Source organism: Aulonocara sp. 'chitande type north' Nkhata Bay, linkage group LG23 (assembly GCF_057382095.1).
Source record: "Aulonocara sp. 'chitande type north' Nkhata Bay isolate Kocher_YH1m ecotype deep benthic linkage group LG23, A_spYH_male_GT1.1, whole genome shotgun sequence".
Lineage (NCBI taxonomy): Eukaryota > Metazoa > Chordata > Actinopteri > Cichliformes > Cichlidae > Aulonocara > Aulonocara sp. 'chitande type north' Nkhata Bay.
In genome coordinates this window covers 19,224,038-19,237,827 of record NC_141365.1, presented here as the reverse complement: position 1 = coordinate 19,237,827, position 13,790 = coordinate 19,224,038, and the positions used below count along the sequence as shown (strand labels likewise).

General features: G+C 38.4%; 1 protein-coding gene and 2 pseudogenes across 2 annotated transcripts; 2 read left to right on the top strand and 1 right to left on the bottom strand.

Moving 5' to 3' along the window:
- Positions 1–329: 329 nt before the first annotated feature.
- LOC147301538 (uncharacterized) lies at positions 330–1,048 on the bottom strand (annotated as a pseudogene).
- Positions 1,049–4,525: 3,477 nt separating this feature from the next.
- LOC147301537 (uncharacterized) lies at positions 4,526–7,293 on the top strand. The gene is made up of 9 exons (XM_086284676.1): positions 4,526–4,794; positions 4,873–4,985; positions 5,547–5,856; positions 6,094–6,173; positions 6,317–6,372; positions 6,484–6,511; positions 6,599–6,618; positions 6,732–6,821; positions 6,918–7,293. Exons 1-9 carry the CDS (start codon positions 4,584–4,586, stop codon positions 7,291–7,293), a joined length of 1,284 nt encoding a protein of 427 aa, XP_086140802.1. The 5' UTR covers positions 4,526–4,583.
- Positions 7,294–7,407: 114 nt separating this feature from the next.
- LOC147301536 (G2/M phase-specific E3 ubiquitin-protein ligase-like) lies at positions 7,408–9,843 on the top strand (annotated as a pseudogene). The gene is made up of 4 exons (XR_015127122.1): positions 7,408–7,560; positions 7,897–8,069; positions 9,009–9,223; positions 9,506–9,843. The product of XR_015127122.1 is annotated as a G2/M phase-specific E3 ubiquitin-protein ligase-like (transcript).
- Positions 9,844–13,790: the final 3,947 nt, after the last annotated feature.

The window sequence follows — 13,790 nt, the reverse complement described above, 5'->3', positions numbered from 1 at the left end:
CCAATGGCAATCTGTACATTTTTTTGAATTAACATAAAAATATCAGGTCAGAGGGCCCGGTGGCGCCAGTGTCCGGCAGCCTCGCCTCTGTCAGTGCGCCCCAGGGCAGCTGTGGCTACAATGTAGCTTGCCATCACCAGTGTGTGAATGTGTGTGTGAATGGGTGGATGACTGGATATGTAAAGCGCTTTGGGGTCCTTAGGGACTAGTAAAGCGCTATATAAATACAGGCCATTTACCATTTATCATGGAAAGGACACACACACACACACACACACACACACACACACACACACACACACACACACACAACCTACCATTTGGTTTATTTAGTTGTCAGACGGCCTTATGATTTTAGGTTTGCACAGGGTAGAAGGCAAGCCAGTCTTCGGACAAGTCGCAAAATCATCAAAAACAAGGCGTTTTCTAATACCCTCGTATGCAGTGTTGAGCCTATCCCTCTTGATGGCGTCGTCAATCTGGCTAAACAGACGCAGCATAGCTCTCCAGTCGCACCACTGTATAAAAACATGTCCTTAAACCATGTAGTGCGCTCTTCTATGCTTAGAGGGTAAGGATTTAACCTCCAGTTTTCAACCCCTCTGGCAGCAATAAGACTTTCCCCGTCATCACATACATTGAGAAAAATAAAGTCATCGGGGCTGCGGTTGAAACGATCAGCCTCGACCCAGTAAAGCTCAGGGCCTGTCGGACTGTTCCACTGGGAAACATACAGCATCTCTGAGAAGCCCACATTGTCCAAGTCCGCACAAACAACAGTGCGAAAGAGTTTCCAGTTTTTAGTAGACATGGCTTGTGATTCCCCCCAAAGCATTCCCTCACCACAATCTACATGAAGCATAACTGCTCCACTGGTATATTTAACGGTATACACATACCATTTACTGCCTCGATATTCTAACTTAAATTCAGTCCCATCTACGACGTTTTCACAGCGTTGTTTTTTACAATGAGGGCCCCGGGTGCATATGCCTGTAGACGTACCTAGAGCGGCTGTGGCTTGGGCGACGTCCTGGCTACTCGTCATGGTTGATACCGATGTCATCCTGCACTCCTTAGGTAGAGGTGTCTGTCTGTGTTCCTTAGGTCGAGCTGTTGATGTTCCAAATGGTGAAAGACTGCAGGTATATTACTACTAATGTGAAAACACATCTTAGGTGATCTTGATTCAGAGTTCTCAGAGACTCACAGAGATGTCTCTCTCTGTTAGTCCTGCAGTGTTAATATGAACACCCCGGAGCTGAGAGTGTTTTCAGCGGCTCTCTGGTCGAGCGCAGGCCACATTCAGTGTGTCAGTGAACGCCTCCTCCACAAACTGACATGAAACGATTTTTATATCATAACAAATGCGTGAGGTAAAATAAGAATCCAAGCAAATAATTGCATGTCACTCGTGCAACCAATGTCTGCTTTGCATGCTGCTGCTGCAGCTTAGAGCTCTCGCGTGTCTGCGCTAGGTGAGAAAACTTGCTCACACAAATAAACGTATTTAAGACTATCAGACTGCTGAACACTTCATACACACCTCACCATCACTTACCGGAACTTCAACATTATGCACTCCATACTGTACATAAATGCTACTTTTGCACATTTTGCACATTTCCAACTGCCACTCTGTATATTAAATTTTTATTTAATTTTCACACACATATTTAGTATACATATTCAGTAATGTGCATACACTCATATATATTTGTACATATATTTATTGTTATAATCTTCAGATTTACCTATTGTTATATTTTGCTTGCTCTTATGTTATTGTATTGTATTTTGCACACCTCTGTTGCTTGCGAAGCTTGCACACAAGAATTTCACTCACATGTGCTGTACCAGTGTACCTGCACATGCGATGTGACAATAAAAGTGATTTGATTTGAAAAGAGAGTGGCATCCTTTTTTTTTTTTTTTTTGCCTGTCCCGTTTGGCTCTTTTGCCATCAGAATTATTGTCTAGAGGCAAAGAAAGATGCCCAACGGATTTACTTTACCAAATTGACCATCCCAGCCTTGCCGTAATGGTCCATTTGATTCACCTTTTATTGTTTATTTTATTTTCACTTGCTGAATACGGGACAGACTTGACTGGGGGAAATAAGGGGAGAAAGAAAGAGGGAAAGAAACAGCTGAGAAGAGGGACGGGGGAGAAGGGCAAAAAACAAAAACCAACAGAATGGGCAGAAAAAAAAAAGAGAAAAAAAAATGCATCTATCGATCACCTGGATCACCTGTTGAGAAAGAAAAAAGAAAACAAGCAGAAGAGAACAAGAGTAATAGAATAAACAACATCACAATGATATATGGGAATATGACAGTAAATACTAAATATTAAACATTATTGTGCAGCACATAAGATCAACAGAACACAGTGTGCTTTGAGGTAGGAGCCAAAAAGGGTGTAGTTTGTGGGTGTGATCACCCGTGTGTATGGAACGCCAGGACTGCCATAATGAATTAATTAAATACACCATTAATTATTGACACATTTAATTAATTATTTATGTATTTCACTTTTTAATTAATTATTGACACATTTAATTAATTATTTAATGATATATTTATTTATTTCATTTTGGCAGTCCTGGCGCCTGGCTCTCATCATGAAATAATTTTATCTGTCACCCATCAAACTCAGGGGGCGGGGTTAACGCTGCCCATGCAGCTTCTCTAACATTTGATTGGTTGCCGTGCAAAGTAAGTCAAAACAGGTCGATCCTAGATAATCGATTGCTTGTGTAGACTTGGGGCAGCCAGGTATCCCAGAATGCAGATCAAATCACAGGCAGCAATGGTGGTGGTGTAGTTTTTCTGTCACCAGCTACACTTTTAACAGTGTTTTAGCCGCGAATGTCGCGACGTATGTCTGGTCAGGTTGTCAACATAGAACATGTTTGCAAAAGTGCTCAGATGTTTTCAGAGATTTCACTAGCTCTGCTAACAATTAGCATGCAGAGTGCACCCAGGGGGTTACTACGTTAACCGGTTTGTTTACATATTCCACTCTCTGTGTTCCACATGTTGCATTCGCAGATTCTCATTTTCACCGAACGATCGTCTCTTTCCGCCTGGTCTTGTGTCTCTGTGCTTCTGTAACATAAAGAACGAGCTGACATTTTTCTCACGAAACCAGCGATCAGCTCAACAGACCCTCAGTTTACCTGCATGCATTCTCCTCCTCATCTGTCAGCTGTTTAACACCTGCTGCTAATTCAAGAAATGCGCCTACGTTACCTGGTGATAGTCACAGTTTAACTGGGCAGCCGGTACTCGATATAAAGCAATGTCAGCGCATTTTTCTGCACAAGATAAGTAAATATAGTGTTTTCCCCGAGCGCAGAGCTGCTGGAGCTTGTTTCCTTACAGAGCACTTTATAGGCGAACAGCTTCATCAGCGGCTGATGTCCAATCACCGGCACACAGCTTTGAAACCTCAGCTGAGTTTTAGCTCTCAGTGGTTAACGCTGGACTTCATTCACTCAGGTTCTGTCTGTCGGGTCACGTTTACTTCGCTGTTTTATTTACAACTGAGCAAATCGGTTTGGCTGATACGGTGGCCCCTAGAGACAAAGCACGTACAAACTCCAAAACACATGCAAAATCCAAAACACATGCAAAATCAAAAACACATGCAAAATACAAAACACATGCAAAATCAAAAACACATGCAAAATATAAAGCACATGCAAAATACAAAACACATGCAAAATACAAAGCACACGCAAAATACAAAACACACGCAAAATACAAAACACACGCAAAATACAAAACACACGCAAAATACAAAGCACACGCAAAATACAAAACACACGCAAAATACAAAGCACACGCAAAATACAAAACACACGCAAAATACAAAACACACGCAAAATACAAAGCACACGCAAAATACAAAACACACGCAAAATCAAAAACACACGCAAAATCCAAAGCACATGCAAAATACAAAACACATGCAAAATACAAAGCACATGCAAAATACAAAACACATGCAAAATACAAAACACATGCAAAATACAAAGCACAACGGAAGTGCTCCAGGACGCTAGGGGCAGTGTTGAGCTTGATTTGCAAAATAAACGGCAAGTTTGTTGCAAACACACGGAGATGGATACCAGCGGAAAACACCAGCAAGGATAGACCAACCACGCCTCATAATAAAGGTAATGTGCAAACTGTTGTTAGTTTGATTGTTGTTGTTTTTTTATTACTATGAACGCTTGGTTTATGCTTTGCTCATGGAGAACTGGTTTAAAAAAAATGGATAAAAGTATGAAAATGTCATGTTTTAGCGATTTCTGTCCTTTGCTAAACATAAAAAGTAGCATGCTGTGCCGTTTATATACATATATAGAATGAAAGTTAAGATAAAATATGTAATCTTATTTTAATATTTTGCTCTGAGTAATTGATTGAAAAACATTCTCATGGTCAAACAAGTATTTGCAAGTGAGGTTATAAAAATCTAAGTGTAATGTTTTTGGTTCAGGAGTCTTAATGTAAGATGTGAAATACTTGTATTTTCTGTGGGTTGTAGTGAATCTTAATTTTGTAAAACATTTGATGGGGTCATTTTTACAGATGTACTGTCCCTTCTGTGGACACCTCTTGGCAGACAGTCCTGCCTTTTGTAGTCTATGTGGTAAAAACATCAAGTTTTTAAAGGACATCACCAGCACTGTGTCGAGAAATCCTGCCCTTGGTGAAGAGGCAGCAGCTCTTCCATCTACCAGTTCCAGCATCCTGACTGGCACAACTATACAGTCTACACAGGGTAAAAAACATATTTGTATTAAATAAATCTTCTTAACTGTCCCTTCCCTAAAATTGTAATTTTTTTTTCTGTTTATAGCTGGGAAATCATTAGTGGAGTCATTTATAAAATTTAGGGATGTGAAAGAAAGGGAAAGAAAGGCATTTTTTTCAAAGAAACACCAGGAACAGAAGGACCAGAAACCAATTAAGGTATGTCATAAACTTGAACGTGGAAGTTGACCACTTTTGTTGCTAATACAAAATCCAAATTACCTGTAGCACTGCCAAGGCATCGCTGTAAATTTCCATATGCATATGAAAGGAACTGTATATATTGCAAGGGTGGCCAACTATGTCCTCTACAGCTATGGACCCCCCCGTACTATCTCTGTTTAATTTACTTTGAGGCTGATTGCTGTTTATTACCTGCATATGGTGTGTTCAGCTAATCACAACCTTGGACATTAGTGTTGCTTGGGGAACGTTGAAGAAACTAGAAACGATCTAGTTGCCGCTCTTGGGGATTGTAGTTCACCACTGATACAGGGCTTACAATTGTTAACCTGATCAGAATTTCTTAATTGTCAGCCTTTGGTCAACATTCCTTCAATAATATATGCCCCCTGTTAAAACTATATTTAGTCGCTAATGTTGTCTTTTGAGTCACAGCACAGCTGGAGCACAACTACAGATCAGAAATAAAATGGAAGACAGGGAACACCATGTAGGAGCAAAGATGTAAAAACATGTTATTGTTAATCTCATTCCTAGATACAGATTGGCATCATGAGAAGGACCAGTGATGGTATAAGACCTGTTCGAGGAAAGTCACTTCCAGTTGATGTTCATTCTCACTGGTCAACTGAGCAAATCTTGTCTGCCAGCGTGAAAAAACATAAGGACTTTAACCAGGACATGGCCGATGGACCCTATGTACTGCTATACCCTGATGCAAGGGAAGTTAACACAATTCCTGGAACCAACACCCCTTTCAACATCCAAAAATACAAGGATGCCATAGGGAAGGCCTATCAAAGAATAACTCTCTACATTTGCAACCATGATGACTTCTTAAATACTGGTAAGTGATTCTGATAATGCAGTGACAATCATAAATTTTAGATATTAAAAATAATTCAAGATTTTTCAAAAAAATGTTGATCAGAGAGTGACATGATTTTGCCACAGATTTTAAATATATTTAATTTGTGCTTTATAGCCAAAGTGTTCTATATGTTTGCTAATTGTTAGATATAGCTTTCAATACATACATATATTTAAATTAGACTGTATGTTTTGAATCATTGAATATTTGCAGATTGCAACACAGAGTGTGAATCTGAAGAGGACAATGAAGTTCAAGTAAAAGCAGTAGAAAGCCCACTGTCGGACACTGTGGTTAGTCTTTTTTCTTTACCATTGTTTTGTGTGTGTGTGTGTGTGTGTGTGTGTGTGTGTGTCTGTGTTTGTATACACCAATATAATCAAGAAAAGTTTAAAGTTTTAAAAAGTGCTGTTAAGCTTATTTTACTACTTATCAGGTATGGGATTTTCCAGATAATCACAGCACCCCGGAAAGAGCACCTTCAAGAAATAGGTAAGTTTTGTATTGTGGAGGATACAGTGCGGCGACCGTGAATAGTGAGGAGCCAAAATACATTATTATGTATTATATTGTAAATTCTGAAATTATTTAAATTCTTTACAGGGGGTCAAACTTGCAAACTTCTTCTGAAGTAAGACTCTGAAAAATGTCATTAATAATTATCATACAGGCTACAAACATAAAATATATTAACTGTTCATATATTTTTGATATTTAGACTCAAGGTCCCTGCTACAGGTATGTTTTGGACACAGAAATTTGTGTATTGAGACACTAGACCAATAAAATCTTAGTTAACTTTAGATTTTAAGAAATCTTCTACTTTGCCCACTAAATGTTTTTTATTGCAGCACATACACAAGTGTTTATGCACCGATTGTAATTGATAGTGACTCAGACAAAGAAGTTCTCATCGAAAAGGATGAGAGTGAAACACAAAGGTAAGTATACATTTAAATGTGAGAATGTAAATATGCTAAAAGTGAGTATTAACATCCTCATTTTATGTGATATTAAATAATTTTTTTATGTTCTAGTACAAATGGCCTGACTGCTGCAGAAGTACTTGAAGAGCTGGCGTCTAAGACAATAAAAACATCTGTCAGCAGATTTAATATAAACAGAGCAAATGTTTGGGACGGAGCAGCTCGGGGCTTTAGACGTGTGTCTTACAACCCAACTGATGATATACTTGTGAAGTTCAGCGATGATGCAGGACAGCGTGAAGATGGAATGGATAATGGTGGTCCTAAATGTGAATTTTTGACATTATTAATGAAATGCCTTAGATCACGACGAATCTTTGATGGACCTGAGGACAGCAAATTTCTTACATTTGACAGCGCTGGTGAGAAAGTTATACCATCTGACTATAAAATTAAATTAATACATTCTGAAGTTAAGCTTGGATGATTAATTGCTTATTAAAATAAAAAGGCATATAATTTAAAGCATTATTTTAGCATAACTAACTAAATACATCCATTACCAGCTGCAAGAGAGGATGAATATTTCCTTGCTGGCAGAATGATTGCCACATCATTGGTACATGGTGGTCCAGGGCCTGCCTTCCTCTCCAAGACACTCTACCAGCATCTGATTGGGACAACAAAGTCTGATGTGGTGGAGGTCACAATTGAAGATGTAACTGATGAAGCTACAAAAGCTTTTCTGTTGGAAGTATGTTGATTTAAATATTCTATTTTAAAACTACAATTTCTTTTGTTATCACAAAGCTTGATGTGTTAATTGCACATTGGACTGTAACACTGTGCTCCAAAGTAGTTGTAATTTTAATCAGCATGCTAAGTGTACTGATGTTTGTTAATTATGAACAAAGATAAATGTTTGACTTTAAGTAGAGGAGTAGAAAACAATACCAGAATAACATGCTTTAAAATATAGACCAAACATTGAAGTGCACTAGTAATTATATTTAAAATAATTTTGATGTGAACGTCATGCACAACAACCTGTGATACTGCAATTTTCTTTTTTTTCTTATGTAAACACTAGATATCCAATGCTGCAACGCTGAAGGAACTCCATGGGTGCATTGAAATGCATTGCAGCTTATTGCAGACAGCTGGCTGCTATGGATTTCCGGACTCTTTAGATGGTAAAGGCAACATCATTAAGGACTACCTTAGGTGGTACATCATATACCGCAACCACTTCTCAATCCAAAGGTAACATATTTGTAAGTATTTGGACTGATACAAAATAATGGGGCAATGTAGCTACACTATTTTAATAATAGTTTTTTAACAAAATTGTTTTTAAACCGTAAGCAACACTATACTGAATTGATAACAGACCACAGCTACAGAAGTGGTCTGCCTATTCTTTTGACCAAATTTTTTTTTTAATAATTTGTATGTTTTTGCTTAATTTTACAGTTTTGCATCTTCCCTTTTTATTTATTGTTTCCATGGTTAATTATACTTGTGTTTGTTATACTAATGTTTGCAAAAAGGTTTTGAGTTATCATGCATGTGGTTTACTCAGTATAGAAAAAATCATGTGAAGCTGCAAGGACAGAGATCAAATTTCAAACTTTTAAACACTTATTCTATTAGAATTCTTGTTACTTATCAGTCCCCGCATAAAACGGACAAAGCTGCAAACACAAGTTCAGCTAGTGACCATGTTTAGGCAGGTACTTTAAAAAATGCAGTGCAAATTTGATGTTTGTAGGTGGTTTGATCTTTTACATTATTGGTTTTATTGAGAATAAACCGTACTGTACTGGCTGAAAATGCATTTGCAACATTGTGGCTGAAGTAAGTTAAGCTCCAGTCTGCAACATTCCCTTGCTGATGAATAGAAATGCAGATGGTAAAATATAAATTCTGAAGGTGGCATGGTGGAGCAATGGATAAAACAGACTGGGATTCAGAAGGTAGCACGTTTGATGAGAGCACACACACCAGGTGTGTCCTTGAGAAAGACAGCCAGCACTAACTCACTGCTCACCCCAAGGGTGATGGGTTAAATGCTGAGATCTAATTTCCCCCTAGGATCAATAATGTAAAAATCATTGTGCTTTTGGAATAATTAAAATAAAACATTCAAAAAGTGTTTTTCATGTTTTTATTGTAGTGCTGATGACAATTTTCCCCTTATAGATTTAAGGATGGCCTCGCAACACTTGGTGTAATCCATGCCCTGCAGCAGCATCCTTTGTTGTTCCAACCCTTCGTGTGCTCAAGACCAGAGCCACTGACATCTGACTTTTTAGAGGACATGTTTGCAGTGGTCCTGAGCGAACCTGGCAGTTCAAGACGGCAGGAAGAAACCAGGGTGCTTGGATTCTGGCGAGACTATCTGATAGACGCTGAAGGTTTGTATAATACAAAACTTGTACTGCAAACAAATTACTACGATCAGTGCAAACCAATAAAGCAGCTCTTTCATGAATATTACTTTTATGATGTTTTTTAAGTTTAAACTGTCAGGTGATATTTCTGCTATAGAACAGGTATTTGTGCTATTAATCTTGGAAAAAAAGGAAAAACATAATACTTTGGAACATTTGAGGATCCAAGTTTCTGATATTCTGCTTTGTATTTGAAATTTTTAGAAAATAAAGATTTATCTTTAGCTACATTCTATTTAATTCTAGATACCAAAACAGCAGTCTCCCTACAAGACATACTGATGTTTGCCACGGGCCTAAACAGCATTCCACCAGCTGGAATGGAACCAAGACCAAGATTGCTGTTTGGTGATGCATCACGTTTCCCAATTGGGAAAACGTGCAAACACCATTGTGATACCAATGGCTCAGTCATATAAGCAGTTCCAGGATGATATGGACTTTGGAATATTAAACTCTCCTGGTTTTGGTCTGTATTGATCGACTTACAGTTTGATCCTCATACTGTAATATAGTCTTCATGTCAACTGTGTTTTTGTTCTTATACAAAAAGGTTTGTTTAAAGAAATTGACTAGATATCTGTTGGGCCAAGGCCTTTGTTTTAGTTACAATGCTAAAGTAAATGTCTGTGATTTGAAATGATTACTTTTAGTACCCTTAGCTTTAGAAAGAATTCCCTTTATATCTATTCTAAATGGTGAATAGTAGTATTCATAGATATTGTACATTTTACACAATTTGTATGTCAGTGCAAAGTGTAATTTGCCTTGTTAAGGTTACCAATAAATCTTATTACTTAAATGAGTGTTTTTTACTCCTTTATTTTATATCAACCTGTATTAATAAAGCTAATAATACCAACACGTGTCTTGCATTTAAGGTGGAGGTTAAGAGAGTCTTCACAATATCATCTGTTAGGAGAAATAATTTATTTGATCGCACTGTCACAACTGATATTCTTATTTGGAAAAACACAAAGGCAATTTTTTTAAGTGACTATAAACTGATGAACTATAATTGTGTTCTACTTGAAGCAAAAAACATTTTTTTTAGCCTTAACAAAAGTGCAGGTGGTGCATTACTATAACCACAAAGTGGAATCCACAGTTCTGGGATGTGTGGGAACCTTGGCATTACAACCCAGCAAGCCTTTTTAGTCTGATGTAGTTCTCCACACAAGATTCCAATGTCTGTGATGAACTGAAGCCACTGTTTAGTCCTTCAAAATATTCCTGTAGGTGAGGGTCTCCACAGAAATCGGGAGTTGAACTCATCCTGAACTGGCTCAGCTCTTGATGTCCAACTGCAAGGCCACAGTCGCGTCCACCAAACCTAAAAGTTTGTACAAGGAAAATCTTTACTATTAAAATACTAAGAAAACGCAACAACATCCTTGTAGAAAAAAAGTAGACCTATTTAGTCCAAATTTTTGGTGGTACAAACACTGTGGTGTCTGTTTTTTATGACCATACAGTAAAAGAAGACTATATGATCAAGTGCATAGATCAGTGCGCCCCAGGGTGGCTGTGGCTACAATGTAGCTTGCCATCACCAGTGTGTGAATGGGTGGATGACTGGTTGTGTAAAGCGCTTTGGGGTCCTTAGGGACTAGAAAAGCGCTATACAAATACAGGACATTTACCGTTTATAGATTAAAAGGTGCTAAAAAAAAAAAAATGTCATTTTTCTGATTTCTACTTAAATTAAAGAATTTTGATTTTTCACATTTTTAATTGACAAGTGATACAAACCTATGAGGCAGGTAATACATCACATCCGGTTTACCAGATGGACAGCGTGACTGGCTAACTGGACGGATCAGGTGCGTGTTCCACTTTCTTTTGCATTCATCCAGATCCCTCTGAAGCACAGCCATGAAAATGAAGCGCACCAAGCACATGTGTTCATGACTACCATTAAAGAGGTGCATTTCCTTCATGTCACTCAAAAGGTCCATCCAGAACTGTGTTCTAAAAAAGACAAAAACATACCATCAGTTCACAAATCATAACTGCATAGTTTCACAGACGTTTAATGGTTCACTGGCACATGTGTTAGACTGAACTATCATCTAAATATCATCTGTTTTTTAATAGTTATTCAACTGTATTGTAAGCACCAGCTGTCTGTTAGAATGTGATTTTTTTCTCTCTCTCTGTTGGCAGAGGTATAAAAATGCGCAGGAAAATCTTACGTGCATGGCGAACTTCACCGACGATATTTAGGGAGGAATAAACACACATCAAACATAAATGAACCATTTGCCTGTCTCCATAATTGAGAGCATTTTCTCTTCCTATGTCAACACTCTCTCTCTCTCTCTTTTTTTTTTTTTGGCTTTTTCGGTCATGTTATGTTTACCTGTCAAAGGCTTGTTACAAACTATGAAACACATCGTGCAGACTTCTGGATGTTAGAAGAAAACTAATACTGCTCATGAATGAGACTAAAGGCAGGAAGGTGTCCTTTAAAACTAAACATGTTAATAGGACCTCCCTATTTATATCATAGTTTATGATATAGCACGTGTATTTCAGTAATAGCCTGCTGATTTCAGTGTGGTGAACAGTCGCACAGCTCACGTAGGCGATATCTGTGATACTCCTTAGCTATAATTTATCCAAGTTAACTTCAGTTAACCTTTCAGACAGTTCTTTTGCAATGAAAAACATAAACACCCATGCTGCCGGTAGGTTTTCTCAGTGCCAGCTGTTAACATTATAGCCGCTTATGCAGTAACCATGGTAACCACGGACTGAGCGGCTGGATCGACGGAGGTCAGACAACAATTTTACATGTATGATCTTAAAACAGGACACAGCCACTATACGTGCTGGCCTCATATCAAATGTGAAGGCAGACTGAGTCTATGTTTGACGTTTTTTATATCTAATCTTCCTTTTCAAACATTTAAACAGCAGCGAGTCTGCAGCTGAGGGAATACAAACTCAAATTGTCGGAACAGGTTTGCTCGTTTCTTGGATTCATTTGGTGATTTATTAAATCTATAACTGTTATTCTAATATGCTGCTGAGTCTCTTACACTTTTCTTTATGCTGTATATTTTCATGTCTCTGGAATAGTTGGCAGTTAAATAGTCAGCTGGGAAACTCTGTGTTAACTCATGGAGCTGAGGATATCGTGGATATGCTGACCTCGCTCCGTGGTGTACAGGGCCGTTTACCCTCATGATTAATATTCACAATAAAAATATTAGCCGAACATCATGAAGTCTGTATGTGTTTCATAGTGTCGAACAACCTTTGTACAGTTAAAGCCAGCAGTTACTACATGACAGAAACACCAACGTTATCTCTTTTATGTGTTTATACACAGGTCACGCTGATTACTGAACAAAAACCCAAAGATCAGATGTTAAACAGATTTATTTGCTCTCTCTCCTCCTTAAACATTTTTTAATGTTAGTTATAATTCAGAATTGGCGACTGAAACACGTAGGACACATAAGAACTTCAGGAAATAAAACACCGATAAATATAACCTCAGTAAAAGAAGTCAGCGGGGGTTACTACAGCTGTGTACCGGGGCCTGCGCTTTGTCGGTGGGATTGCTTGCGAGGCGAGCGGGTCTATCCCAAGCTTTGCCGTGAGACTGGGCAGACATCTCCGAAATCATCGAAGCACTTTTGCAAAGAGGCTGTATCTTGACAAACCGACCAGACACATGAAGATTAAACCACTACATTCTCGGCTAAAAAAATATTAAAACGGTATTTTGTGACACACAAAGAGGGTTTTTCAAAGTTCAGTTTTGTTAGCTTCCACATGCCGGTTGTTGTGTGCTAGAAACAATGGCCACCAGGCCAAAGCAATGGTTTTGACTCGATCAGCGTTAACCCCGCCCCCTGAGTTTGATGGGTGAGGCTGACAGATAAAATTATTTCATGATGAGAGCCAGGCGCCAGGACTGCCAAAATGAAATAAATAAATATATCATTAAATAATTAATTAAATGTGTCAATAAGTAATTAAATGTGTCAATAATTAATTAAAATGTGAAATACATAAATAATTAATTAAATGTGTCAATAATTAATTAATTACATGTGTCATAACTATTTATTTATTTAATTAATTCCAATTTTAATTAATTATTGACACATTTAATTAATTATTTAATGGTGTATTTAATTAATTCATTATGGCAGTCCTGGCATTCCATAGTGTGTACACCTGTGAGCATGGACACGCTTGTTTTTTTAAAAGGTTCCTTCATGTAATGATCTGCTAGAGGGTGTGGGGGGGCCACTGCCCCGTCCTCCAGGGCATGAAGCAGGTATGGAGGAGATCAAAACTCCAGACATCCAGAGGCCCCCAGAACACAAGAGACCAAGGAAGACCAACAGAGGGGCAGCCGTGCCACTGTCCCAGAAAGAGCTGAGGAGAGTCCCAGATGAGGGCTCACTCAGCAGCCGCGGAGCAGAAGCCGGGGGGGGGGGGGGGGTGGCCAAGAGGGTGGCATCCTAATGTGATTGGTCACTGCGATGGACACTTCAGGTTGCTGCTAAAC